Genomic DNA, 25,659 nt, shown 5'->3' with positions numbered 1-25,659 from the left:
ACATGTACTCGTCTGAGTTTAAATATATTCGTCAAAAATACCTCCCTCAAAAGACATCTTGATCGGGGTACAGTTCATGGTTAGGGATTATTGGGGTAAAACAACATTTTTCTTGTTCATTGGGGTAGCATCTGCAGATGGCAAAAATATGGATTTCAGTACAGAAAAAATATTGAATGAATTTAAAAAATATGAAAATATTTGATTTTAATTCGAGAATCCAATTTTAATAGAAGTTGATTTTTTTATTTATTGAAAAATCGATTTTTTTTTCCAATCCTCTACCAAATAATATAACTCAGCCTAAATAATAACCATTCCTTACACAGGAGGAAGCGCCCAAACCAGCCAAGCGTCTCCATCTTGTTCGCCGTAGTAAAACAGTGGACCACAGTGACTTCAGCACTTCATCCTTGGACACTGTGGACCCTCAGCAGCTTCTTCCTGCTCTTGTCAACCTTCATAGTTCCCTGCCAGTAACTGTAAGTTTAGAGAACTATTGCTGCTCATGTCTGGGAAGTGATAGATTGTATATGCAGAGGTATTAGTTGCTATTTAGGAGAAAGTCTGCCGTGGATTAAAATTGCATCTAAGATCATGAATAATTTGTATGTTGTATATATTAGTACCTTTGTTATCATATGAAACTTTCAAGCTGATCAGTTGAAATGAAAAATTAAGATTTTGAGAGTTGATGGCTACAGTTTTCTTGACAAGCATTCTGATATAATAGTTAAAAGTGCACAATACAAATGTGTTATCACATAATGAATGTCTCAGGAATTTGAAAGTATACAACAAAATGCTGTACTGTCAATGAAATGCACACACACAAAAAAAAGGCCCGCGGCGTCAGCTGTTGTTTTCTGTGCAGTTGGGCGACGCACCCGCACTATCACGAGTATGTTCAGGCGATGACATTTTTTTCATATAACACTGTCCGGCAGCTGAGGAGTGAGGGTACGTGTCATCTGTCTTTGATCACGATATTGTTTGCCAAATTTTGTTTATTTGAATTTATTGAAATGGCAAAATAAATGTTGCTATATCTAAGAAATTGGCGAAATTGATGAAGCTGGCGAAATAAATGGTGAAATTAATGACGCATTTTATGATTTTCGCCATATTACCTATCAACTCAGGTTGTCATGATGCCTTCTATTAATAATTTTCATCATGTTTCTCCTCTAGCTTACAATCATGCCTAATCCCGAGAGGCCATCTCGGCCAATAAGAGTAGGCAAAAAACACTCCCAATGGTCTCCAGACGACGTGCAACGTGCCCTCAAAGCATGCAGGGAGGATCGAGTTACTCCTTCTGAGGCTGCCAGGACTTTTAACGTACCAAGGAAGACACTGACTGACAGGTTACATTGCAAAGTTAGCGATGATTGCAAGGCAGGGAGGAAAAGGGCTTTGACACCAGGACAGGAGAGACTTGTACAACTACATTGGCTCCATGGCTGGGAGAGGATTTCCTGTGACTCTTAATCAAATTTTGATGCTTGCTTGGTGTATAGATAGAATAAATGGAAGGAAAGTGTTTGGATCATCAGGTCCTTGTGAAGGATGGTGGAGGTCATTGAGGTGCAAATATCCCGATGCCACCAAGTTGAGACGACCTGACAAGATGGACAGAGGGAGGGCACTCTACTCTACAGTTGACATTATCAGGGACTACTTTCAGCTTCTTAAGGAACATCTAAATAAGGGTGGATATTTAGAGAGACCTCAAGATATCTCCAATTGTGATGAAAGCATTGTAGATTTAGATAAATGTACACAGAGGGTAGTTATTCCCAAAAGAATGAAGCATGCTCACTCTAGGGATGTTGCCTCATCAGAACACATAAGTATTCACTGCTGGACATACCATACCACCCTTCATATTAAAAAATTCTTTTCCAGGAGGTAACTATGCAAAGGATGGGTCTGATGGTTGGCTTTATGGTAAGCAAGAATCTGTCTTTATGGATTGTGATCTCTTTTTCACATGGTTTCAGCAACTATTCCTACCTCATACTCGTCCCACAGCTGAACGGCCAGTCTTGCTTCTGTTAGATGGGCATATTTCTCACTGTTCCCCACAGGTTATTGAACTGGCTTGTAAAAATAATGTTACACTATTTGCTCTTGCCCCACACACTACTCATATCTGTCAGCCTCTTGATGTAGCTGTGTACAAGAGCTTCAAGTCAAAGTTGGGAAAGCTAGTTAATTTAGGAAAAGCAATTAAAAGTAACTTTTGGATTGCAAAGAAAAACGTGGCAAGAATCATAAAAAAAACATTTGAAGACAGTATGACAATGTCCAACATCAAAGCTGGCTTTTGTAAATGTGGTATATATCCTTTCAACCCCAATGCAATAGATAAAAGTCTACTCCTAAGAAATAAGCTCCTTCCAGACACTAACATTGACCTTGCTGAGCCACCAACTAGCTCTACAATAGATGCTGCCACACAAACTGAGGAAAACATAACAGATGATATTCAGACACTTCATGACATCCCTCAGGAAGAGCCTGGCTCATCAGCAGACTCTATTGCTCAGTTCCAAGCAGATTCTATAGGCAGTGCCTCTACCAGCTCAGTACATATCACTATAAATGAGGAATTAAAATCCAATAGTACACACAATCCTACCCAGGTCATAAGTCCTCTAAATCCCAACAACAACCCACTATTTGCCTGTGGTATTCTATCTACTGAAACTTCTCACATCCTCTTCCCTCCTGCAGAAGAAATACCTCAGGGTTGTAAACAACCACTGAGAATACAGTTTAAAGCTCGAGTCATGACTGCTGAGGATGTACAGTAGGATATTGAGAGGCAGCAAGCAGAAATTAATGCTAAAGCAATGAAGCGTCGAAAGACTGATGTTCCTAAGGGAAAGGGCAAGGGTAAAGGTAAAGGGTCAGCTATAAATTTGAAATCCACCAAAGACAAGAAGCAAACCGGGATTTCTGAAACAGGTGAAGAAAATGTAGGTCTAATGGAGGACCAGACCTTCAATGGATGTGGCATGGACTGGGATGATGAAAGGGAAGTTTTACAGTCAAAATGGGTTGGATGTGAGACCCAAAGATGTCCCCACTGGACATGTCCCTGGTGCCTACCTGTGGGATTTGATTATAAAGATGAATACTTTTGTGATGATTGTGTCCTGTGAGGTGTTTTTTTCTTCTAAATGTCAAGGAAAAGGATTTGTTTGTATTTATGTTTGCCATCAATAACTTCTTTAAGTTATCATTTTTTATTTTAATCTGCCTGCTTTGTTGTGAGGATGAACTTTATAGATCTGAGAGTGCTGTACTTCAATTCAAGCTGTGAGGAGAATTCCTTAACCCTATGATATTGAGCATCATCATGTCTTTTAGTTTACTCAAAATGTTTTGTTCATTTTCAATCATTTCATGCTTATTTATTCTTGTTATAAAATTTAGCATGACCATATTTTTTTTTAGTCAAGAGGATACCATTACATTTGTCTCATGTGTTTCTGTATGGTATATTTCCAAATCTATTGATAATTTGTTGAGATAATTTTGTACAATTTCTATAAATGAATCCCTGTAATCCAAGATGCATGTAATTGGTAGCACTAATTGCTGGCAGTACTTTCTCTCCCTCAACATACCTTATTTACTGTACACATAAAACTTACTTAATTATCTAACAACCTGCTTACATATATCTACCAACATTTCAGTCTAATCTGTGGTCTTTAAAATCATTTAAATCCCGAGTGTAAGCCACCATTTTGAAATACCGCGCCATCACGGAGTCCCTTTAAATAAAAAAGTATATTTTCCTATGAAACTCCCCTACACTGCTTAAATGAATTAAAAAGTGAATTGATTAATTAAAAGAAATGAATGTGGCATCGTTCAGTGAGTGTATAATGGTACATCTGTGCATCCACAAACAGGTGAGTCCTCTCCACAGGCAAGCGTTTGTAACACTGCTCTCTCACAAGGACACCAAACACGCCAGCACTTGAGGCTGGCGAAATTAATGACTCTCACACACCTCTACGTTTTAACTATATGGACAACTCAGCCAGCTGTGTTTATTTCGCCTTACATGGTATTTCTATGTATGTGGCGAAATTATGTTATGCACCAAAAATTTCTGCGGCGAAATTTTAAGTATGCTAATTAATTTCGCTAATTTTCACTCTGTAAAAATATCGTTCATTCTCTGCACTGGATAAACACTAAACAGTAAGCCTACCTGTGTACCTCTATAACACATCAACATTTTGCTTAGATGTAACAGTCAGTCTGAAATGTGATTTGGAAGCAGACTACGAATTTTCAAACAGCTGATGAATAGACGAATGGCGAAATTAGTGATGTTTACGGTAGACAGATAGATGGAAATTATGGCGTGAAGGAGTCTGATTAACCCCTTCACGCCGGATGTTCAAAAAGCCCGCCTGGCTGATATATGGCGTGCTCGGCCGCGCGCGCTGGCGCACAGGAAACCTGAGCCGGCATGTATCTGCTTGTCACCTCCATATATTATGCTGCTGAAAGCCCTCATTACATGTATCCCGTATTTGCAAAGCAGCATACACGACGAGTCAACATATACCTGCTATGCATAATATAAATTGCGTCAACGCGAAATAAAGAAAGGGGAGAAAGGGGCAAGGGGGAAAGAAATAGAGAAAGCAGATGATTGTGTAGAGGAGGAAGAATGTTGAGAAATTATCAGCAAATACAACTCTGTTATCATCAGTCAGAGAGCTGCCAGATACTCCTTTGTCATCACAGACAATGTATGTGTGTGTGTGTGTGTGTGTGTGTGTGTGAGAGAGAGAGAGAGAGAGAGAGAGAGAGAGGTGGGCGAGACGCACCATTGCCAGATTATCGTACTCAGAGCCTTGTATTTACCTATTTCTGAGCCATAGCAATTGCCAAAAGACACCAATAATTAATTATTTTACTGATATCTACTTATATAGGCAGTTATTGGGGTTGAGGAGGCAGTTTTTGGGTCGGAAATCGGCAAAAATAGGAGGCTGAATATGGCAATCTGGCAACGTTGGCGAGACGTGATGGTGTCGGCGCCTCGGTGTCTGAGAGAGAGAGAGAGAGAGAGAGAGAGAGAGAGAGAGAGAGAGAGAGACAGCCAATGAGACTTCCTAATTTTAGACACAAGGCGGGAAGAAGGTGGTGCATACTGTAGCTCATTTTTTGTGATTGGTGGGAACAAGGATGGTGGGAGGAGCAATAGGATTTCAAGGACAACATACGGCGTCTTTACTTAGTAACCAACACAAAGTACGGGACAACTCAATAGAAGAAGAAACAGAATAGAAATATGACGCCTACGTAGGCATCATCGTATATGCTACTGGGGCTTCATGACGCCTACGTAGGCGTCATCGTATTGAAAGGGTTAAATAAATAATGGTCGACTGAGCAGACTGTCGTGGGTTTGATTAAATAAATAATGACTTGTTTAAGGGTTAAGGAGGGTAAAGTTGTAGGTTTATTCACGAGGCTGGCCAGTGAGAGAAGATGGAAGCCAAAGCTGGCAGTGTACATTGGAGTTTCCTAAGATGGAGATTACAGCAAAGGGAGAGTGAGTTAAGATGTGCTCTTTTTTTTAATTCAAATAGTCAAAGAATTTTATATAGTTGGTAGAATTAGGGGAGAGATAAACATCATAGATGTATTTAGCAATAGAATGACAACTAAATCTTAACCAGATGGTGGAAAATTCTGAAGAATCCAGATCATGAGCAGGAGAGTTGGTGATTTTGTTGTGTACATAGATGCAGCATCAAACCTTGGACTGAAATTTAGGGTAAGGGTAGTAAGAGGAAACAGAATAGACTACTAGTAGAACATAATAGATTAATAGATTACCACTACAGTAGCCCCAGAAACCTGTGTTTTTGTAAGGAAGAGAATGTGAGGTTTAGGGGAGGAGAGATGATGTCCACAGAGTGGAGATGAGAGTGAAGACTGTGAATGTTACAGAAATGTGAGGTCTGGCCTAAGGACATTTCTGGTCCCCTCCTCAGATGGGGACTCTAGGCTGTGTTTAAATTACATGCCATAAATTTTGAGGAAATCATATGTATTTTTTTATATAATATTTGGCCTATCCGGTGCTATCTATCTAGATAGTATAGATAGGTAGCACCGGTAGGCTTTCTGGAAGGGGGTCTGCTGGCCAGCCTCAGCTCATAATGGTGCAGGCAAGTGTTTTTTAGTGGTGCCATCTTGCTTGGCTCATGCTGCCTCCTGGATCTCATCTTTGATCCTCATTAGAGTTTATCTGGAGTTAATAATGATAGATGGACTTTAAGATAGCATGTAGATAGTCTTAGACCAGCCAGGACACTGTGCCTGCATGCTGACCACTCAGCTACTGCCTCCTCATGTGTCATATGTATGCAGTATGGGGTGGGAAGAAAGACTGGTGACTAGTTCTGAATGACTCGTGTTAATTGAGACAAAGAGAAATGGGAAGTAAGGACACTGGGGGGGGTTCGATAGGGTTGCAGCACCTCCACACTGGAAGTGACTTCACCTGTTTTAGGAGGCACCTTCCTGTCCACTTCTTCAAGGTAATAGAGGCACTCACATTAATTTGCTGTGTCTACAGGCAAAAACAACATTGTACAAATTTTCTAAACACTGTATTGGTTTGGCTTCCTCATTCATTGCTTGTGTAGAAGGAGCATCTTTGCAGACATTTTATATGTTTTTGTTCAAACCTTTATTGTCTCCTGTACTGTACCAGTGTTTTTATGTTTTAGGGTGATTCCCAGAGTGAAGTGGTCCAGGAGTTGATGAAGTTGCTGCTTAATGACAGCCTCCCGCCCATCATCACAACCAAGGTCCTCTCCCTCCTTGCCAACATCATCACCACACACACACAGGCCCAGGTATGTGCTAGTAAGACTATTGCCTTACTAGTAATCTTGAAGTGAACTCTCATATGACTATGACTGGCGGATAAATGGCAGATGGAGTTCAATGTGAAAAGTGCAGTATTCTGAGTGTTCAAACTATTTTAGTTAGACCTCATCTTGACTATGGTTCATTTGTTCATCATTTTACTATAGAATGGATATACAAAATGTTAGAATCGGTGCAGAGGGAGGGATGGAGGATGATGAAGAGGGGTTGAGGGGTTGAAACGACGAGGAACTCTCAAAACAAAACAGTGCATTCTCTAGAAAAGGCGAAGTAAATTCAGATTCAACAGGGACATAGGCAAAAATTGGTTTACTAACAGGGTGGTGGATGGTGGAATAGGCTTAGTCATGTGGTGAGTGCCACACACAATTGTCATTCAAAAAAATAGACTAGATATTCATGGGACAGCGATATTAGGTGGGGTTAGATACATTATGTAGTATGCTCACCAGAATAATGATTTAAAAATCTCGTCAAGAGTGTTTTAACCCTTTCATGCACCACGATGTGATTCACGTCAAAACAGAATCGTCTACATCAGCTTTTTAATTGAATCGTGTCAAAAACTTTATTCGCCAAAAATAAAGTATCTTTCAGAATTGCGTAATTTTTTTTTTTTGCGTTAAAGATCCAAGCTCGACCTATATAATAAACTTATTGTCAACTCTCTCGTGCCGTTGGATTTGAAGTGATAATTGCCCGTGGTTTAGTTGCCTCTCAGCAGGCAGCCTGTGAGCGCGACTGTCGTCCCTTTAAATTGTTTTTTCAGAGTCAGTAAACTTCGCTATTTATTTGCATTTCTCGATAATTTTTTTCTTCCATAATCTCTTCCAAAACCAATGATATATAATAATGCCAGGAAAAAGAATACTCGTGGGTGAAATCAATAACATGATAAAAAATTTCGCCGCACGGTCAGGTCATTCCACGAGGCCCCCTAGGGAGCCCCAGACGGATGTCGCAGTGGAAAAAGAAACTTATTAAACTTTTGGTGTGTGAAAGGGTTAATAAGGCAGAAAATTTTAATCTTATTTTGCTCACATTATGTGTACAGGTAGTCCTCGAGTTACGATGGGGTTTGGGACAGACAAGGTGGTTGTAAGTTGAATAAAATACTATTCAAATGTCCCCCCCCAACCTGTCTGTGTCCTCATGAGTTTGTCTCGCCCCAACCCTGCGTTTGATTGACCTGTTAGCCACACAATGTTGTTCAACGTTACAAAATTGAGCTCCCAAGTTTCGCCAAGGTAGCTGCGTAAGCCAAATGCCCCTCCAAATCATTGTACAGGGTTGGCGGGGGGCCAGTGTTTAGAAACAAAGGACATTTTTTATTCATATGAGTGGACAGTGTCACCTCTGCTGTATCTTCTGTGAATATTTCGTCCAACTTTGATTTGCTGTGTTCTGTAAATAGTTGCCTATAAGAACTGTTGTGGGAATATTGTGAGTGAGCTGTTACTGTGAGATGCCTATTTGGGTGCACTCAGCTGACTGACTGTCTGGTTTGGCTCACCCTTCTACCTGCTGTGAGTTGTGGAGGTTAATGGGTGAAATGAATGCAACTGAGACTTGAAAACAGTGGAGATAACTGAGTAAACTCACTCTTCCCGTGCTTGGCTTGAGTTCTACTCAACTAGGGTCTGTTAGATCTAGCAGTATGATATGCAGTATGGACCAGCCCACCCACACTTCCCCTGTCATGACTTACCCTGCTTGGCTGGGTCAGTGCATTGAGTACAGTGGCAAAGTAGGTGGGGGGGCTAGCAAGTGCAGGAACTCTGTGTAAACAAACAGCTGCTCTATGCACGGTGGGATACAGTATATTCTTGTCCTATGTGGTTTATTGAAATTCGTGTAATGTGGAATGAATTCGTGGAAGAGAATTCTAACCCTACTGTGGAAAACTTTATGTAACGTGGATTTATTGAACTAGGCAGGCAGCTCCCCCACTCTGGCTTTCATTTCTCTCATACAGCCATCCATGTACACATTAAAAAGCCCTGGTGACATCACACACCCCTGTCTCACACTCACACCAACACCAAAACTCTCACTCAACTCACCATTCACGCGTACAGAGGCACTCGCATCCTTATAGAAGGATTTGATCCCCTCCAGCAAATGCCCTCCCACATCATATATCCTTAGAACATCCCACAACCCCTTCCTGTCAACCCTGTCATATGCCTTCTCCAGGTCCATAAATGCAGCAAACAGCTTCCTATCCTTCTCTAGGTACTTTTCAACTACCATTTTGAGGGCAAATATTTGGTCTACACAACCCTCCCTTTCCTAAAACCCCCGTGTTCATCGCCTACACTTTCCTCTGTTATTTTCTTCATCCTCTCATTTAAAACCCTTCCATACACTTTTCCTGCCACACTGAGTAGACTTGTTCCCCTGTAACTATTACAGTCACCTCTATTTCCTTTCCCTTTGTACTGCAGCACAACAATAGCCTTTCTCCAGTCCTCTGGCACCTCACCCTGTTCCCATGCTAGGTTACATATCCATAACATCCATTCCACAACTACACCTCCTCCATACTTCAACATTTCTGCTGTTATGCCATCAGCTCCAGGGGCCTTTCCTACTCTTAACTTCTTCATTTCCTCCTCTATCTCACCTCTCTCCACCCTCCCCTGTGGATCTGGCCACCCCACACTGATCTTTATTCCCACACTAGTCACTTGTGCTTTCCCTCCCACACTCTCATTCATTACAGTTTCAAAGTGCTGCTTCCACACCTTCCTTATCTCCTCATTCCCTCTCACAAGCACCCCATCTTTCCTCTTCGTGCTACAAATGTCATTCTTTTCTCCCCCCATTCCTCTTTTAACTTCTTTCCAGAAAAGGTTTCTGTTTTGATATTTTGGTGAAATTTTCCTTCCAAAATCCTCATCTACTCTCCTTACTTTCCCTAAGCAGCCTCTTTACCAACATCTTACTCTCCCATCTCCCTCTCGTCTCTTCCGTCACATTTCTCTAACATTTTCTCGTATTTCTTTCTTTTCTCCTCAGCCACCTCTTTTATCTCATCCATCCATCACACACTCCCTTTCTTTCCTTTTCCACAAGACCTATACCTGACTACTTCCTCAGTTGCCCTGACCACTTACCTCTTAAACACCTCCTTCACTCCTTCACTGTGTTCTATCTGTGTTCTTGCTCTTCCAAGTACTTCCTCCACTTTCCTCCTATACATCTCCCTGTGGCCACTGTCACACAGCATCTCACTTGCTAGTTCCTTCCTACCCTTTTCCCTCTTTCCATTCCCTATGAATTCACATTTCTCTTTCATCCTAGTTTTGGTACTTCAGGTAACTCTCGATTTATGCGAGTTTGGTTTACGTGTTTTTTAAATAACGCAGTATCCAAAATCCAAATAAATGTTTAATTTACACATTTTTTTCACTTATACGCGATATTTTATGGAGTGGCCACCAGATGTCTCACGCAACTGGACTCACACGGCGCCGCGGCCACACTGCTGAGCTTAGTTCTTCCCGTGCGCCACTTGAACAACAATACAGTACCCACGCTGCCATGCTACTCAACAATAGGGGTGGGCAGGTACTGGTACTAACAGTACCAGCTATACGGTACGGTACCGGTACTAGACTGCTTGGTACCGGTACCAATACTAGCCAGTCGCTCATGGTGTCCCTCATTTCTTCCTCACACGAGTGAGGCTGAGACTGAGTGCCTGAGTGGATATCTCGATAATGTTGATATTCTCTCTCTCTCTCTCTCTCTCTCTCTCTCCGCTGAATGAAGTGAATATTTATTTTTCGATAGAAACCTACCTCTTGTTTGATTTACATTGTTTTTGATTTGCGCGACCTCTTCAAGGACACAATACTCGCGTAAATCGAGTTACCTGTACCATAAAGGGATCAGATCTACCATACATTCTTCTCACGACCTTTGCATCCACTTCATCCTGTCGCAACTTTGTATCCACAGCTGTATTTTTTTATTTTACATTGCGGCCTATTGCGCCGGTAGGCTTCTTTCCGGTGGGGCCTGATGGTCAGCCCAAGGCTTCTTCCTGGTGGGGCCTGATGGTCGGCCCAGCCTGTTCTGGCGCAGGCGAGTGTTTATAGTGGCGTCATCTTGCATTGGCTCATGCTGCCCTCCCGGAGTTCATCTTTAATCCTAGAATCTAGAGTCCGGGTTGATAGGTGGTCTTCTGGACAGCATGTGGGTAGTTTTAAGCCACTCGGCGGCGGCTGAAAAATCCCAGCTTGGCACCGGGCGGGGATTGAACTCGCGTCCTCCTGAACGCGGCGCCGTCACTCTGTCGACTCAGCCACCGCCTCCCCTGTATAATCTATTACACTCCTCATGTCTCCCCTTGCCTGGTATACCTGTGAATCAGTTTGTGCTTGAAGAAGGTGTTTGCCAGGAACAAACCCCTCTCAGCACAAACACCCACAAGGTATTGTCCATTCTCGTTCACTCCATCCACACCCCATTTCCCAACCACACCACCAATCTCCCTGTTTCCAACTTTTGCATTCATATCTCCAAACTCAAGAATTCTTCTTTCACACGGTTTTTAAACACTGTCCCAAGTCCTCCCAGAATCTCTTCATCTCACTCCTGCCTTTCCTTCCCTTATCATTTACTGGTGCATATACACACACCCATGCATACTATCCCTATCTTCCCCGTCATCCACACTGTCCTCGAGCCACACAACTCATGCCCACCCACTCTCGCCCACACTCATGGGGAGGCCAACAACGCACACCCCTGTCTCCCCCTTCCCCCCTCCACCCCCACCCATGCTACTCTCCCCTCCACACCCTCCCACAGCCTCTCCCCGCCATCACTCCCACACCCCCACACACCACAACCTTTCATATGTGTCTCACACCTAGCACATCAATCTTCCCTTTCTGGAATTCATTTATTATCTCCCTTCTTGTCCCTTCCTCATTCATCCCATTCACATTTTACATGCCACCCTTAGGAGGTCCTTCCTCCTCTTCCTCCTCCTCCTCCCCCCCTTCCCTGGGACAGATGGAACCCCCCTCCGCCCGTAGCTACTTTTCGTCCACCCTCGGAGGGGCCATTGGCAGTTGGCAGGGCTGATGCACTGCTCATTCCCAGAGGGACACGGCACCAGAAGATGAAAAAGGATAGAAAGGATAATGAGATGTAAAAACAACATCCCTTAACCCTTTCCTTGCTAAGCGCTCGCAACGAGACTATCCCCCCAGGCACGCTCGGGCACCCTGGCGGGGAAAGGGGATCTCTTTTAACTGCTGTATCTCAAAAACTATTCATCATAGCTACAAAACAAACACCATTGGAAAGAGGAGGCCAAGATCTACAATACCCTCTTGAGTTTTGCGCTCACTTCGTTCCGAAGGTATAGCGCTAAACTTGAGGATCGCAAAACTCGAGGTATTAAAAACGCTGTAAAAGCACTTATCTGTTCCGACCCGTGGATTTTTAATTTTTTATTTTTTAATTTTTTTTACACGTGGGCTATGGCGCCAGTAGACTATCCATTTGGGTCTGATGGTCGGCCTCGAGCCTGCCATGGCTCAGGCAACTATTTATACTGGCGCCATTATAATTGGCTCATGCTGCTCCCCGGAGCTCAATTTTTTTCCTCCTTTACTCCCTTGTTATCTCAAAAATGTACCTTGGAAAAAGGAAGAAAACAGGAAGAGAGAATGGGTCGTTTTAAAGCCACAGATGAAGCCTTATGATTGGCTGAGCTCTGAAAACACGCTTGTGATTTGCTGGGTGTCCAATGATGTCATCGCCGGCGCTCACCCGGTCAGTGGCAAAAGAAAAGAGAGACGAAGCGTGGTCAAGATTGAAAAAAACAAAAATCAAAGAAACAAAGAAGACTTTAAGGCAGCGAGAAATGAGTACGTGAAAGTGAGAAAGGAAGAAGAGAAACAATACGAAAAGGATATTGTGGAAAAGTGTAAAGAACAACCTAAACTATTTTATAGATTTATAAATGGAAAAATTAAATCAAGAGAAACAATTGAAAGACTGACTGAAGAGAATGTAGAGATCGAGGATCCCAACGGCATGGCGGAATTATTTAACAAAAAATTTCAACAAGTGTTTACCAAAGAGTCATTATTTAACGAACCACAAGAAAACAACTTAGATGTATATATGGAAGAGGTCAAAATAGATGAAGAGGAGATAAAAAAAATATTGGGGGAATTGGAAGAAGGGAAGGCCGTGGGACCGGATGGAGTTTCAGGTTTTATACTTAAAGAGTGCAGAAATGAGCTAGTTGGCCCGATATATGACCTCATTTTAAACTGGCACAGTGCCTAGGGAGTGGAAGGGGGCAGAAGTGGTACCTATATACAAAACTGGAAAAAAGGAAGAACCCCTAAATTACAGACCGGTGTCTCTGACCAGCATAGTATGTAAAATATGTGAGAAATTAATAAAAGAACAATGGATGAGATTTCTAGAAGAACATAATCTAATCACAAACAATCAATATGGGTTTAGGAAAGACTGCTCATGTGTGACAAACTTGCTGAGCTTTTGCTCAAGAGTGACGGACAAATTACAGGAAAGAGATGGATGGGTGGATTGCATTTACCTAGACTTAAAGAAGGCATTTGACAAAGTTCCACATTCAAGACTGCTGTGGAAACTAGAAAATAAAGGAGGATTGAGAGGGAAAATGAAGTGCTGGATGGAAAGCTACTTAAGAGGAAGAGAGATGAGAACCGTGGTTAAGGACACTAGATTGGAATGGAGAACGGTGGAAAGTGGAGTGCCCCAGGGGTCGGTTTTGGCACCAGTACTCTTCCTAGTCTATATTAATGATATGCCAGAGGGAATAAACAGCTACATGAGCCTGTTAGCAGATGATGCTAAACTGCAAAGACATATAAGAAACAGTGAAGACTGCAAGGAGCTGCAAGAAGACCTAAACAAGATTTGGAAATGGAGTCAGAAATGGGAGATGAAATTCAACGTGAAGAAATGTCATGTTATGGAAATGGGAAAAAGTGTAGAAAGACCAAAATGGACATATAAAATGGGAGATGGTGAAATATTAAAGAAAGTAAATGAAGAGTGAGACCTGGGAGTAATAATGCAAGATTATATGCAACCAGAAAGTCATATGAATCGGATCTTTGGTGATACATATAACATGGTGAGAAATATAGGTATGGCATTCCACTACATGGACAAAGAAATGATGAAAAAATTAATAACTACTATGATCAGACCTAAACTAGAATACGCAGAAACAGTGTGGTCTCCACATATGAAGAAACACATAAAAAAACTAGAAAGAATACAGAGGATGGCAACAAAAATGGTTCCAGAACTGGAGGGACTGACATATGAAGAGAGACTAAAGGAAATGGACTTACCAACACTAGAACAAAGAAGAGAAAGAGGAGACCTAATACAAATATATAGGCTATTGAGTAAAATGGAAGAAGTGGATAACGAGAAATTGCTACTAAGAGAGGAACCTTCCAGCAGGAATACTAGAGGACATAGTAAAAAGTTGAGGAAGGGAAGATGCTCAAGAGACATAAAGAAATATAGCTTCCCACAAAGAAATATAGAGGTTTGGAACAGACTAAGTGAAGAAATAGTATTGGCAAAGAGTGTGCAGAGCTTCAAGGAAAAGTTGGATAATTATAGATATGGAGACGGGACCACACGAGTGTAAGCCCAGGCCCTGTAAAATTACAACTAGGTAAATTACACACACACCAGACTCATCATGAACCATGGCAGATGTTTCTCACAAACAAAAATGGCTTTGCCATTTCCTAGTGTGTGTTAGAACTTATTTGGTGAGTGGTTCATACAAACCAAACATACCCAAGGGCAAGAAGAGAGCAGTGTTAAAGACGACTGCTCTCTTCTTGCCAAGAGCTAGGTATGGTTCATGTGAGTCACTCACCAAATATGTTCTAACACTCAAGAAATGATGAAATCGTTTCTGTTTGTCAGAAACATCTGCAATGGTTCCTAATGAGTCTGGTGTGTGCGTGTGTGTTTGTTGTTATTCGATCCATGTTTTTATGTGGTTGAGTCAAGATGGGTGGGTTTGCCGCGCACGCACAGTGGTGACAATGAGAACTGGCATGGAGGAACCACAGGCACGCCACACCCACAACTGTTTCTTCCTTCCATTTAACTGCAGCAACAAGTCCATAACTTGGGTAATGGCAGCACAAGCCGCGACAGCCCTTACTTTAGCAGATGACGCCATGTTGATACAGGGCAAGTGCTTTGTTTACATTGTGAATGTGGATACGGGCAACCGACCTTGGCCATGTGTGATGCACACCCGGAAAAGTTGGAGATGCTGGTTGCCCTAGTTGGCGCCAACTCGTTGGGAAGAAAAATGCCCTGTGTGACACCAGCTTAAGGATAACTGTGAACTCGCTCCCGGTTGGGCGTATGGGCATTGCCTGTAGCCCTAACGGTTGAACGAAAACGGCCATTGTGACACCACCTTAAGGCAGTGAAGCCGCTGATAGGGTGAGCGTCGGCGATGACGTCATCATACTCCCAGTGAATCATAAGCGTGTTTTCAGAACTGTCAGCCAATCGTAAGGCAGCCGCCTTCAACTGCAGCCTCAAAACGACCCGTTCACTCTATCTCTCTCTCTCTCTCTCTCTCTCTCTCTCTTGCCATAGCCACAATGTTTGGAGGAAAACGTCCAGTGTGATACTACCTTTAAAGGTAGCGTGCGTGACGCCGATGGTAAGTAGACGTGACCCGTAGGTGTCAAAGCGGCGCGAAACTCGGGGTGATAATGCGCGAAAGTCGGGATGGTAAGAATTTAGGACTAACCGCGAAACTCGGGTAGTGCGAAACTTGAGAGGGTACTGTATATGTGTGTGTGTGTGTGTGTGTGTGTGTGTGTGTCTGTCTGTCTGTCTGTCTGTCTATGTCGGCGCCATGGTAAGTGCCACAAACACCACACACAGGCAAAGCAATGCCTGGAGAAGGTAGGGCACACACACAAAAGCAATTAACTGGGCCATGGCGAAGGTAAATAATGGCGGGTGGGGCTCTTGTTGTGTTGTGGTGCAGTTCTTCAGTAGCTGTTTCAGTGTCACAGGCAAAAGGTGAGCCGAGCAAATCGAACTGGCCTTCAATTGCCTTGAAATCAGCAAATCTTTTGATAAATTCCTCCTTTAGAGCCATCAGCTGGGAACTGTACTTGTCTGATAATGCTTGTGTAACAGCTCGTGTTTTCAACAGAGAACATGAACATAGTTTTGCTTTTTAAGCTGCTTGGCAAAAAGTTTAAGTTTGGTTTGAAAGGCTTGCACTTCCAAGTACAATTCATGAGCAAATACACCTTTGTCTTGTAGTTTTGTGTTTAACCCGGTAGCATCAGGGATCATGTTTCTTAACCGGTACAGTGTCGTCTTTTGTCATTGATAATGGTCATGCCAGGTTGCACTTTTTTTCGTATTTTTTTTATTTGCCCCTAAAAATGTAAAAAAATTACAAATGATTTGATATATATATATATATATATATATATATATATATATATATATATATATATATATATATATATATATATATATATATATATATATATATATATATATATGTATTATTTATATGCGAGGAATGGAACCCTAGATTGTTGTTGTCTTATTTTTCTGCGTCTCAGAGCTAACGATGTCATACCAGGAAAGGAAAATTTATCTTTAAATTTTTTTAGAGCCTATATTCTTTACATTATAAACACTTCTCACTACCCTAAAACGTGAGTAATGTATAAGTACTTCTTTACATCATAAAAACCTAAAAAATTAAACAGGAATTGTAAGTACAAGAAAATGTTTGGATGTGTGTCAGGCAATACCGCTCGCTTCAAGGCTGTCTGTACTACAACCTTAGTTCTCAAAGTTCAACAAAACACTATGAAGCTTCCGACGATAGGTTTTCATTTCCGATTACTCTGAACCATAATTTACAAGTCCACATGCCTTACTGATTATAGGATCAAGGAGTAATTACCTAGAAGAAAGTAACTTAACTTCTTGTATAATGATTTTTGTTTGAATGCGGACAAATGTACAGAAAGGCCCTTTAACATCCATTTAAAAATACGAAAACTTGTCAAATTATTCCTCTTTACTGTCAATTAACAATGTTGCATACACAAACAAAAATTAAGGGCGTATAAGCACTCAAAAGAGCTTGTGTATATATACGTACTAAACACTTCCCTAAGAGGTACGTATATGTACATACTAAACACTGTACGGGTTAATGGTCCCTCCAAGCGAGAAAAATGAGAAAAAATCACCCCTCACACAAACCATTTCATAATATATATCAAAGCCTTTCTGATCAGATTATGTATCATCTATTTTGGGGGTAAATATCATGGCACAAATTTGGCCCGTCGCTGCTACACGGTTAAGCCACAAATTTGGCCCGTCACTGCTACCGGGTTAACTCATTCAGCTTTTGCATAATGTCTAAGGCAAATGCAAAATCACAAACCCATTTGTCACTCTCCGTTTCCTTTGAAAAGTCACAAGAGATTTCTTCCATATTTAAAAAAAACATGACAATCTCTGCTTTAACGTCCCACACCCGCTTTAGTACTTTTCCCATGCTTAACCAGCGGACATTTGTGTGGTACAACACATCAAAAAAATCTGCCTCGATGTCTTCCAAGAAACTTCGGAATTGCCTGTGTTTCAGTCCACGTGCTCTTATTGAATTCACTTGATCTATAACATGTTTGAGTTTTAAAGAAGACTTACAGAGGCTTTCTTGATGTATGATGCAGTGAAAAGACAACGCACTTTGCGATGGAAAATCTTTTTATTTTATCATTCATCAAGGTCACTAAACAAAATGCTCACATTATTATTTGGCATTGCTAGGTAACTTTCTCTTTCAAATTTACTAACATTTGGCGGGCTGGATGAATTCCTTTGGCGGGCCGCCTGCGGCCCACGGGCCGTAGTTTGCCCACACCTGTGACACCTCCAACCTCATTGGTTACAGTACTGCCACTGCACAAAGCTTGTTAATCATGGTTGAACATAATTTGAATATTTTCTTATTTCCTAGCCAGTGTTTGAAGAGGTGATGAGGGTTGCCCAGAGGACCAAGTCGAAGAAGGTGCTGGCTCAGGTGGTGCACTCAGCGTGTGCCCTGGCCCAGTGTGTTCCTCCTGACCCCAAGCTACAGGACCAAGTGATCCAGTTGGCTCTCTCCCACATCACCACCACCAAATTCATTATTCTAGTATGTGATGATCTTTAATTGTTCAGAATTTTTGTATAGAGACAATGATGGTGTAGTTCAATTGGCTTAAATATATATAGTGGCAGTCCTTTTCATTTGTATATAATTTTCATTAAAACTATTGATATTCTCAGTCAGTAGTCAGCCATTCAGGTCCGGAGACGTCAAGGTCTTAGAGTCCTTTTATCATGTTCCCCTGCATACAGATAAACAGTGTTCAATTTTTTGTGGGATGAGCATTTGTTTGCCTAGTGTGAGTATGGAAGCAGTAAGGATAGCCATGGGCCAGTGGAGGCTGATGCAGCAGCATCCTGTACTCAGAGAAGCTCTGCTTCATAATTCCCTTATTTTTGCTTAATTTTTCAATAATTTGTTTATCGATTGTATATAGTTATAAAAATTTCTCATTAATCTGACCATTAGAGCTCATGGAAAGAAGACTTAAATTTGGCACAAAATTGATTTTGAATGAATTCCCTTGGTACAGTCGGCTGTAGAGAGTAGTGTCACACTGTCCAATAAGTTCGAGCAAGCAAAGCAAGGCAACCGCACACATGAACAATAAAGGTAATCCTATCTCATCGTGAGGTGTTGTGGTGACTGGTGGTCACAGGTGCACTCTATACATTTAAAAAAAGATTGCCCAAAACCAAAAAGAAAAAAAAAATGACAGCCGAGATCAAAACTTTATTTTATAAACCTTTTAAAAAAAAAAGGCTCTAAAAATGGATATGAGGGTTTCACGGGTCTTTGGGTACGGCGCTGGCAAGAATAGGCTATTCTATACAGCCCGTCATCTTGGGCCATGGTACAGTTGGAGCTGTCACATCAGTGGTTATTTGATACTCATAATTTGAGCATGAGAAAGAGAGAGAGAGAAAGAGAGAGAGAGAGAGAGAGAGAGAGAGAGAAGAGAGAGAGAGAGGCTGGGTGGGGGACACACATGTCCATCAGCGACAAGGGGTCAGCTAGTCACACACACACACACACACACACACACAATTGTCTTTGAGGCCTTTATTGGGGAATTAAGGCCGAAGTAAACAACAGACCCCTCCCTTGCTTTGCTGTTTGAGGAGGTATTACATTAGTCCTGCCTCTCGGAGGGACAGACAGCATGCACATATTTTTCAAGTTTAATAAGAAAAAGTGTTTCAAACTGTTTCGTGATGTTTTACCTCACCATCTCTCTCTTGTAAAGATGAAGGTCTATTGTACACACACTCAAATAAGTATCGCTACACTTTCAGCACGATACAAACTTACACCAAGGACGAAGCCATTGGCTTAGGCTACTCAAGTTGTTATCACTGCGTGTGTTGGGTGTGGCTTGACTTGCCTGAATCAAGTGAGTGGGATTTGTAAATGAAGCAGTAGAATTTGACCTGGCACGGTAACGCTTCATGAAACACACAGGTGGAGTGAAATTTTGCTTTAACACTTCACACACAAATGAATATCTAGTTAAATTTTCGTCCATATAGGATACAGTATGATAAACACCTTGCGTTATTGTTAGACTTGATCTTTCTTACCAGCAATGCTTTTAGAGTTGCAATTTGAAGTTGTGTTTTTTTCAGATGCCCACAGCTTGTTCGTGAGAAAAATGACACGGTCAGTGGAAGCATTAGTTCCAGGATGGCACATTATGAACTGAACTATATCTGACATGCATTGATGGTTGAGGTTTTTGTCTTTGACATGGGGCAATACTTCTACCCACCGCTGTTATGTATATCATATGAACATTATTGTTTTATAATTTGTGAATGTAAAGCTTAAACAAGTGGCACTCAAATCACTCCGTTAATATTATGGTGATATCTGGTATCTCAGTGTCTCCCTTCCTCTCTATCCCTGCCTAGATTACTGGGTTGCTCAGTGTAAAACTCGTCGGACTCCACAGTAACGACAATTTTTTGAGTGTGTGTACCTCATCACACACACACACACACACACAAAAAAAAAATCTATGATGCACTGTGGGTATATATTTTCAAATATTACTGTTATGTAGTAACTTCTGCCTTATATTATTTTTTTCTTTGGATCAAATGTTCATGGTATTGAGTGATAACCTGTGATTTTTTTTTTTTTGGTGTCTATTTTACCTGACATCATTCCCTTATAAAGCTAAATTAACCCCTTCACTACGGCTGGGCCAAAACAGTGCCCAGCCCCGTATCCGGGATGGCTGCGTGCGTCAAATTTCAAATGTCGCTACTGAATATAACAAGTTTTCAGCCATAAACTCAACATAATCATCATATATTATATATAAAAACATGCAAAATTAAATGGTGCACATAAAGGAACATAAATTAATAGATAATTTTGAAATGTATGCATAAATATACAGAGAAATTTGCATTATGCATAGATGATGTGTGTCTGCTGAATTGTATTTCCTTATATTAGTTGTGATACAGAAATAGATTTGTGGAAGAGAGGGAAGGGAAGGACTCATACATAAGATCATGGAAAATATCCCACTGATTCACTGGCAATACGCACAGATCTCACGGAGTAAAAGGCTGAAAGGCCGTGTATTTACCTAGTTGTATTTATTTATTTACCTAGTTGTGACATATGGGAAAAGAGCTACGCTCGCGCTGTCCCGTCTCCATAGCCGCTCTTATCCAACTTTTCCTTAAAATCATGAATGTTTCTTGCACAAACCACCTCCTCCTCCAGTCCATTCCACAGCTCAATGCTTCTGTTTGGGAAGCTAAACTTTTTCACATTTCGCCTACACGTGGTCGCCCTCAACTTCTCTCCATGTCCTCTTGTTTCTCTCTCGCTCCACACACACAGGTCCTGTCTGTCCAGATTCTCCACCCCACTTGCCACCCTGTACACCGCTATCAGGTCTCCTCTTTCTCTTCTTCTCTCCAGGGTTGTGAGCCCCATGCTATTGAGTTTCTCCACATAAGTCCAATCCCTAAGTTCCGGTACCATTTTAGTTGCCACTCTCTGTACTCTTTCCAGCTTTCTTATATTCTTCTTTTCGTGAGGAGACCAGACCACTGCTGCATACTCCAACCTTGGCCTTATCATTGTAATTATTTTCTTCTTCATCTCTTCGTCCAAATTCACAAATGCCGTCCTTGTGTTCTTCAGCAAATTTATAGTTTGTCCCGTTATCCTGTTGATGTGTTTGTCCGGTGACATGTTCTCTGAGATAGTCACTACCAAATCCTTTTCTTCCATTCTTCTGCATATTATCTCATTCCCATCTTATAATCATATTCACATCTTCTACCACTCCTACCAAACTCTATTTTTTTACATTTCCCAAGGTTGAATTCCATCTGCCATGTACCACTCCACTTCCATATTTTGTCCAGGTCCCTCTGCAATGGCTCACAGTCTTTCACATCATTCATTCATCTTAATAGCTTTGCATCATCTGCAAACAAACTCACATAGCTGGTCACTCCGTCCTCCATATCATTTATATAAACAGCAAACATTATTGGCGCCAGCACCGAACCTTGTGGGACCCCACTCCTCACAGGGCAGCAGTTGGAAACCCTGTCCCTAATTAATGTCTTCATTTCCCTGTTAGTTAGGAAGTCCTCCAGCCACTGAATCAGTCCCTCACCCACTTCACCCCTATTTTTAATTTTCCAAATTAGTCTTCTGTGTGGTACTTTGTCGAATGCCTTTTTCAAATCCAGGTATACCCCATCCCCCCAGCCTTCTCTCTCTTGTAATAAATCTGTCACCCTTGAGTAATAACATAACAAGTTGGTGACACAAGATCTCCCTCTCCTGAATCCAAACTGGCAATCCGAGATAATTCTCTCACTTTCTAAAAATCTGACCACCTGTTTTTAACTAGCCTCTCACATATCTTCGCAACCACACTAGTGAGTGATACTGGTCTATAATTTAATGGGTCCTCTCTCTTTCCTCTTTTATAAATTGGTACTGTGTTTGCTCTCTTCCAATCCTGTGGTATCCTTCCTTCACTCAGGGAGGCACTCATTTAGGAGTGTAGTTTTTCTGCAAGTTGCTCACTACATTCTTTCAGGATCCACCCTGATACTTCATCTGGCCCTGTTGCCTTTCTTACATCCAGCTTGTTCAAGCTTTCCTTGACCTCCTGCACCGTTAACTGTATCTCCTGCATAACCCTTCCTCTTTCCTGGCCCGGTGGTTGTACGAATTCGTCTTCCATTGTGAAAACTCTATGAAAGCTGTTGTTCATCACTGCTGCCATCTCTGCTGGGTCTTCGTATGTAGTTCCATACATTTTCAGTTTATCAATTGTTTCTCTATTCTTTAATTTGCCATTCACATGTCTATAAAATAATTTAGGTTGGTCTTTGCATTTGTCGAATATATCTTTTTCATATTTCCGTTTTTCTTCTCTTCTAATCTTTGTATATTCATTCCTTGCTTGTTTGAAATTGCTCCACCCGTTGCTTCTTCTTTGTCTCCTCCATCCCTTCCAGGCTTCCTCCTTTCTTTTTCTAGCCGCCTCGCATCTTTTGTTAAACCACTCCTTTTTACCATCATCCTTTTTGGTTACCTTAGGGACATATCTATTCTCAGCTTCTTTGTACAGCTTTAAAACTCCTTCCACTTGTCTTGAGTACTTTTGGCTTTGTACAGGCCACTCCAATTTTCATTTTCAAAAAAAGTTCTCATATTAACAAAGTCTGCCTTAGAGTAGTTATATCTCCCTATTTTGTGATCCTCTTTTCGGTCAGTCGTTCTCTTTTACTTCAAATTCCACAATCGCATGGTCACTTTTTGCTATTGGGCAATCTATTTTAATATTTTCTATTACCTCCAGTTCCTTGCTAAAAACCAGGTCTAATCTTGATGCCTCTCCTTCTTTCCCGAATCTAGTATGTTCTTTAATCCATTGCGTCAGCACATGTTCCATTGCCAGTTGCAGGAGTCTTCCTCCCCACGACTCTTCTGTTCCCTGTGTCTGCCAATCCTCCCATTTTACCTCTTTGCAATTAAAATCACCCATTAAAATTATTCTCTCACCCTCTCTCAACATTCCATCCAGGCAGCTCACTGTGTCTTGTATCATTTGTTCATATTCTTGGACCTTCCATGCATTGGTTCTTGGTGGCACATACCCAACTACATACTGCCTCCTTCCTTCAGCACCCACAATTTTCACTTTCAGTACCTCTGCCAAGCCTTCACCCTCAATCATCTCTTCCACCCTAATGCCTTTCCTTACCATCAACATCACACCTCCTCCCTGTTTTCTCTTTCTGTCTCTCCTCCATATATTGTATGCACCTTCTCCAATCCCCACCACCTCAACTGAGTCACACAACTTAGTTTCTGTCAGCCCCACAATATCAGGTTCTCTGTCTTTCAAATAGTCGTTAACTCTTTCATTGCTAAACGCTCGAGCGTTAGGTGTATTTGCTGGTGGTGCTAAACGCTCGCTGTGAGCTCCACCCACACTCAAATCTCCCGCATATGAGAGTGTTCCAACACTAATTCTCACAACACAGGATGTCAATTGAGTGGGTTCTTCACAAAATTTGGTGGAAAATCATTTCAGCCCAGCGCGGCAAATCTACGGACGAGTAACTTGTGGATGTTCTTGCCCAATAAAGAGGCATTTTTGCATAGCTTCACCTATCACCTGACTGATTCTTTGACCAAATAGTTGTAAATATTGCAGTTGGCAATACTCCCTTGCCAGAATCTGATGGAGAGATGTCTGCAGTTCCCTCAATATGGCTGATCATGCCGCATGCACCGACGTAAGTGTTAACATTCAACACTCTCTGAACGTGCATGTACGTTCACAAGAGAGGCATACATAACCGATTCCTATAGATCAGGACCTCCTCTTTCCAATGGTGTTTTTGGTTTTTAGCTGTGATGAATAGTTTTTGAGATACAGAGGTTAAAAGAGACCCCCCATTGGGCTGCTCGACTGCACCTGAGGGGAGAGTAGCGTCCGCACCGCGCGCAAGGAAAGGGTTAAACTCTATCCATGATGACACTATTCCATTGATATTCGTATAAGACACTTTCCATCCTTCCTCCTTTCCTGTTAGATTTTTTCTCTCCTTCCTCTCGTCACCATGAACCACTTCCTCACTTTCATATCCATTACTCTCCAAAAAACTCCTTCTTTTCTTCTTCCGATCTCTTCTCATTTAAATCACAAACCTCACCTCTGAGTTCATTCAACTTGTCTCTCTCTTGTTCATTCAGATCTTTTCTCAGTCACATAATTTTGGTGTCTTCTTCTCCCGCTAGCTTCCAAGCTCCTGCCAGGGCCTCTTCTGCTTCGCTCTGTGCCTTAAATCTTATCCTAATTGGCTGATCTCTTTCTCCATTGTGTTTTCCAATCCTATGACAGTCATCTATTTCTTTCACCAGGTCACTTCCCTCTTCTTGTACCCTCCGTACAATCTTCTTCACTACATCTTTCAAGATGTTTTCCCTCTCCGATTTGTTTGGGGTCTTCTCCTCCTTTACACCGAACACAGTGACTTTTTCTCCACCGTGCCTCTTACCAGTGCCTCATTTTCTTTGATTACCTTCACCACCTTCTCAGCCTTCCTCTCCTCCAACTGCTTCTCCACAATCTCCTTAAAGCTCTGTACACTCTCACTCTGCATCATCTCACCATCTTTATCAACTTTCTGTTCCAAATTCTTGACTCTTTGCTCCACTTCCACTTTTTCTTCACTTCACTTCTCCTCCCACTTATTCCGCTCCTTATTCATCTTTTCCACCGAATCCACGCTTTCCTTTATCCCCTTCGAGCATTTTGTTATCTGAATTTTAAGCTCTACCACTTCTGCTTGTAGATCACTTATCTTTCTCTTGTCCTCCTCTCTCTCCCTTCTCAACTCACTCACCATCTTCATCACCACTTCAAAATCACTCTCCAACCCTTTCATTCTTCTCTGCAATAATTTATTTTGCAATTCACTGTTCTTTTCCTCAAAACCCGAGAAATCCGCTACCAGCTGTTGTTTACGTGATGGAGGCATAAACAGATCCATCTCGGGCTCGGTACAGTTCTCCATTTTTTTCCTTCCAGTATCCACTATATGACACTTTCTCCTCCTCCCTTCCTCTCAACCTCTTTCTGGGACTAGCACCAGTAATACCCTCCCCCGCATGTCAGATGTTATATGTAAAATAGGCAAACATTAAAAAGCTAAAATGTTAAAAGTCACAAAGTCAAAATGTTAAAAAAATTAAAAATCCCTTGGTGTGTGTGTGTGTGTGTGTGTGTGTGTGTGTGTGTGTGAGAGAGAGAGAGAGAGAGAGAGAGAGAGAGATCCACTGATAGAGAGAGAGAGAGAAGGAGAGAACAGCATTCTCTCTCTCTCTCTCTCTCTCTCTCTCTCTCTCTCTCTCTCTCTCTCTCTCTCTCTCTCTCTCTCTCTCTCTCTCTTCTTGCGATCATAGATTAGTGCACGTCATTATGAGAGCTCATTCAACAG

The 25,659-nt window shown here is 41.7% G+C and overlaps 1 protein-coding gene across 1 annotated transcript in view; it reads left to right on the top strand.

The window, feature by feature from the left end:
• Positions 1-25,659, top strand: part of LOC126998790 (integrator complex subunit 4-like) — a 95,793-nt gene that overhangs the window by 18,607 nt on the left and 51,527 nt on the right. Inside the window, exons 2-5 of the mRNA XM_050860834.1 lie at positions 330-482; positions 1,909-1,950; positions 6,780-6,908; positions 18,029-18,205. Of these exons, the coding sequence (XP_050716791.1) occupies positions 330-482; positions 1,909-1,950; positions 6,780-6,908; positions 18,029-18,205 (501 nt within the window). The remainder of the gene's footprint in view (positions 1-329; positions 483-1,908; positions 1,951-6,779; positions 6,909-18,028; positions 18,206-25,659) is intronic.

Source organism: Eriocheir sinensis, chromosome 2 (genome assembly GCF_024679095.1).
Source record: "Eriocheir sinensis breed Jianghai 21 chromosome 2, ASM2467909v1, whole genome shotgun sequence".
Taxonomy (NCBI): Eukaryota; Metazoa; Arthropoda; class Malacostraca; order Decapoda; family Varunidae; genus Eriocheir; species Eriocheir sinensis.
Note: the sequence above shows the minus strand (reverse complement) of the source record. Positions and strands in the feature narration are given on the sequence as shown.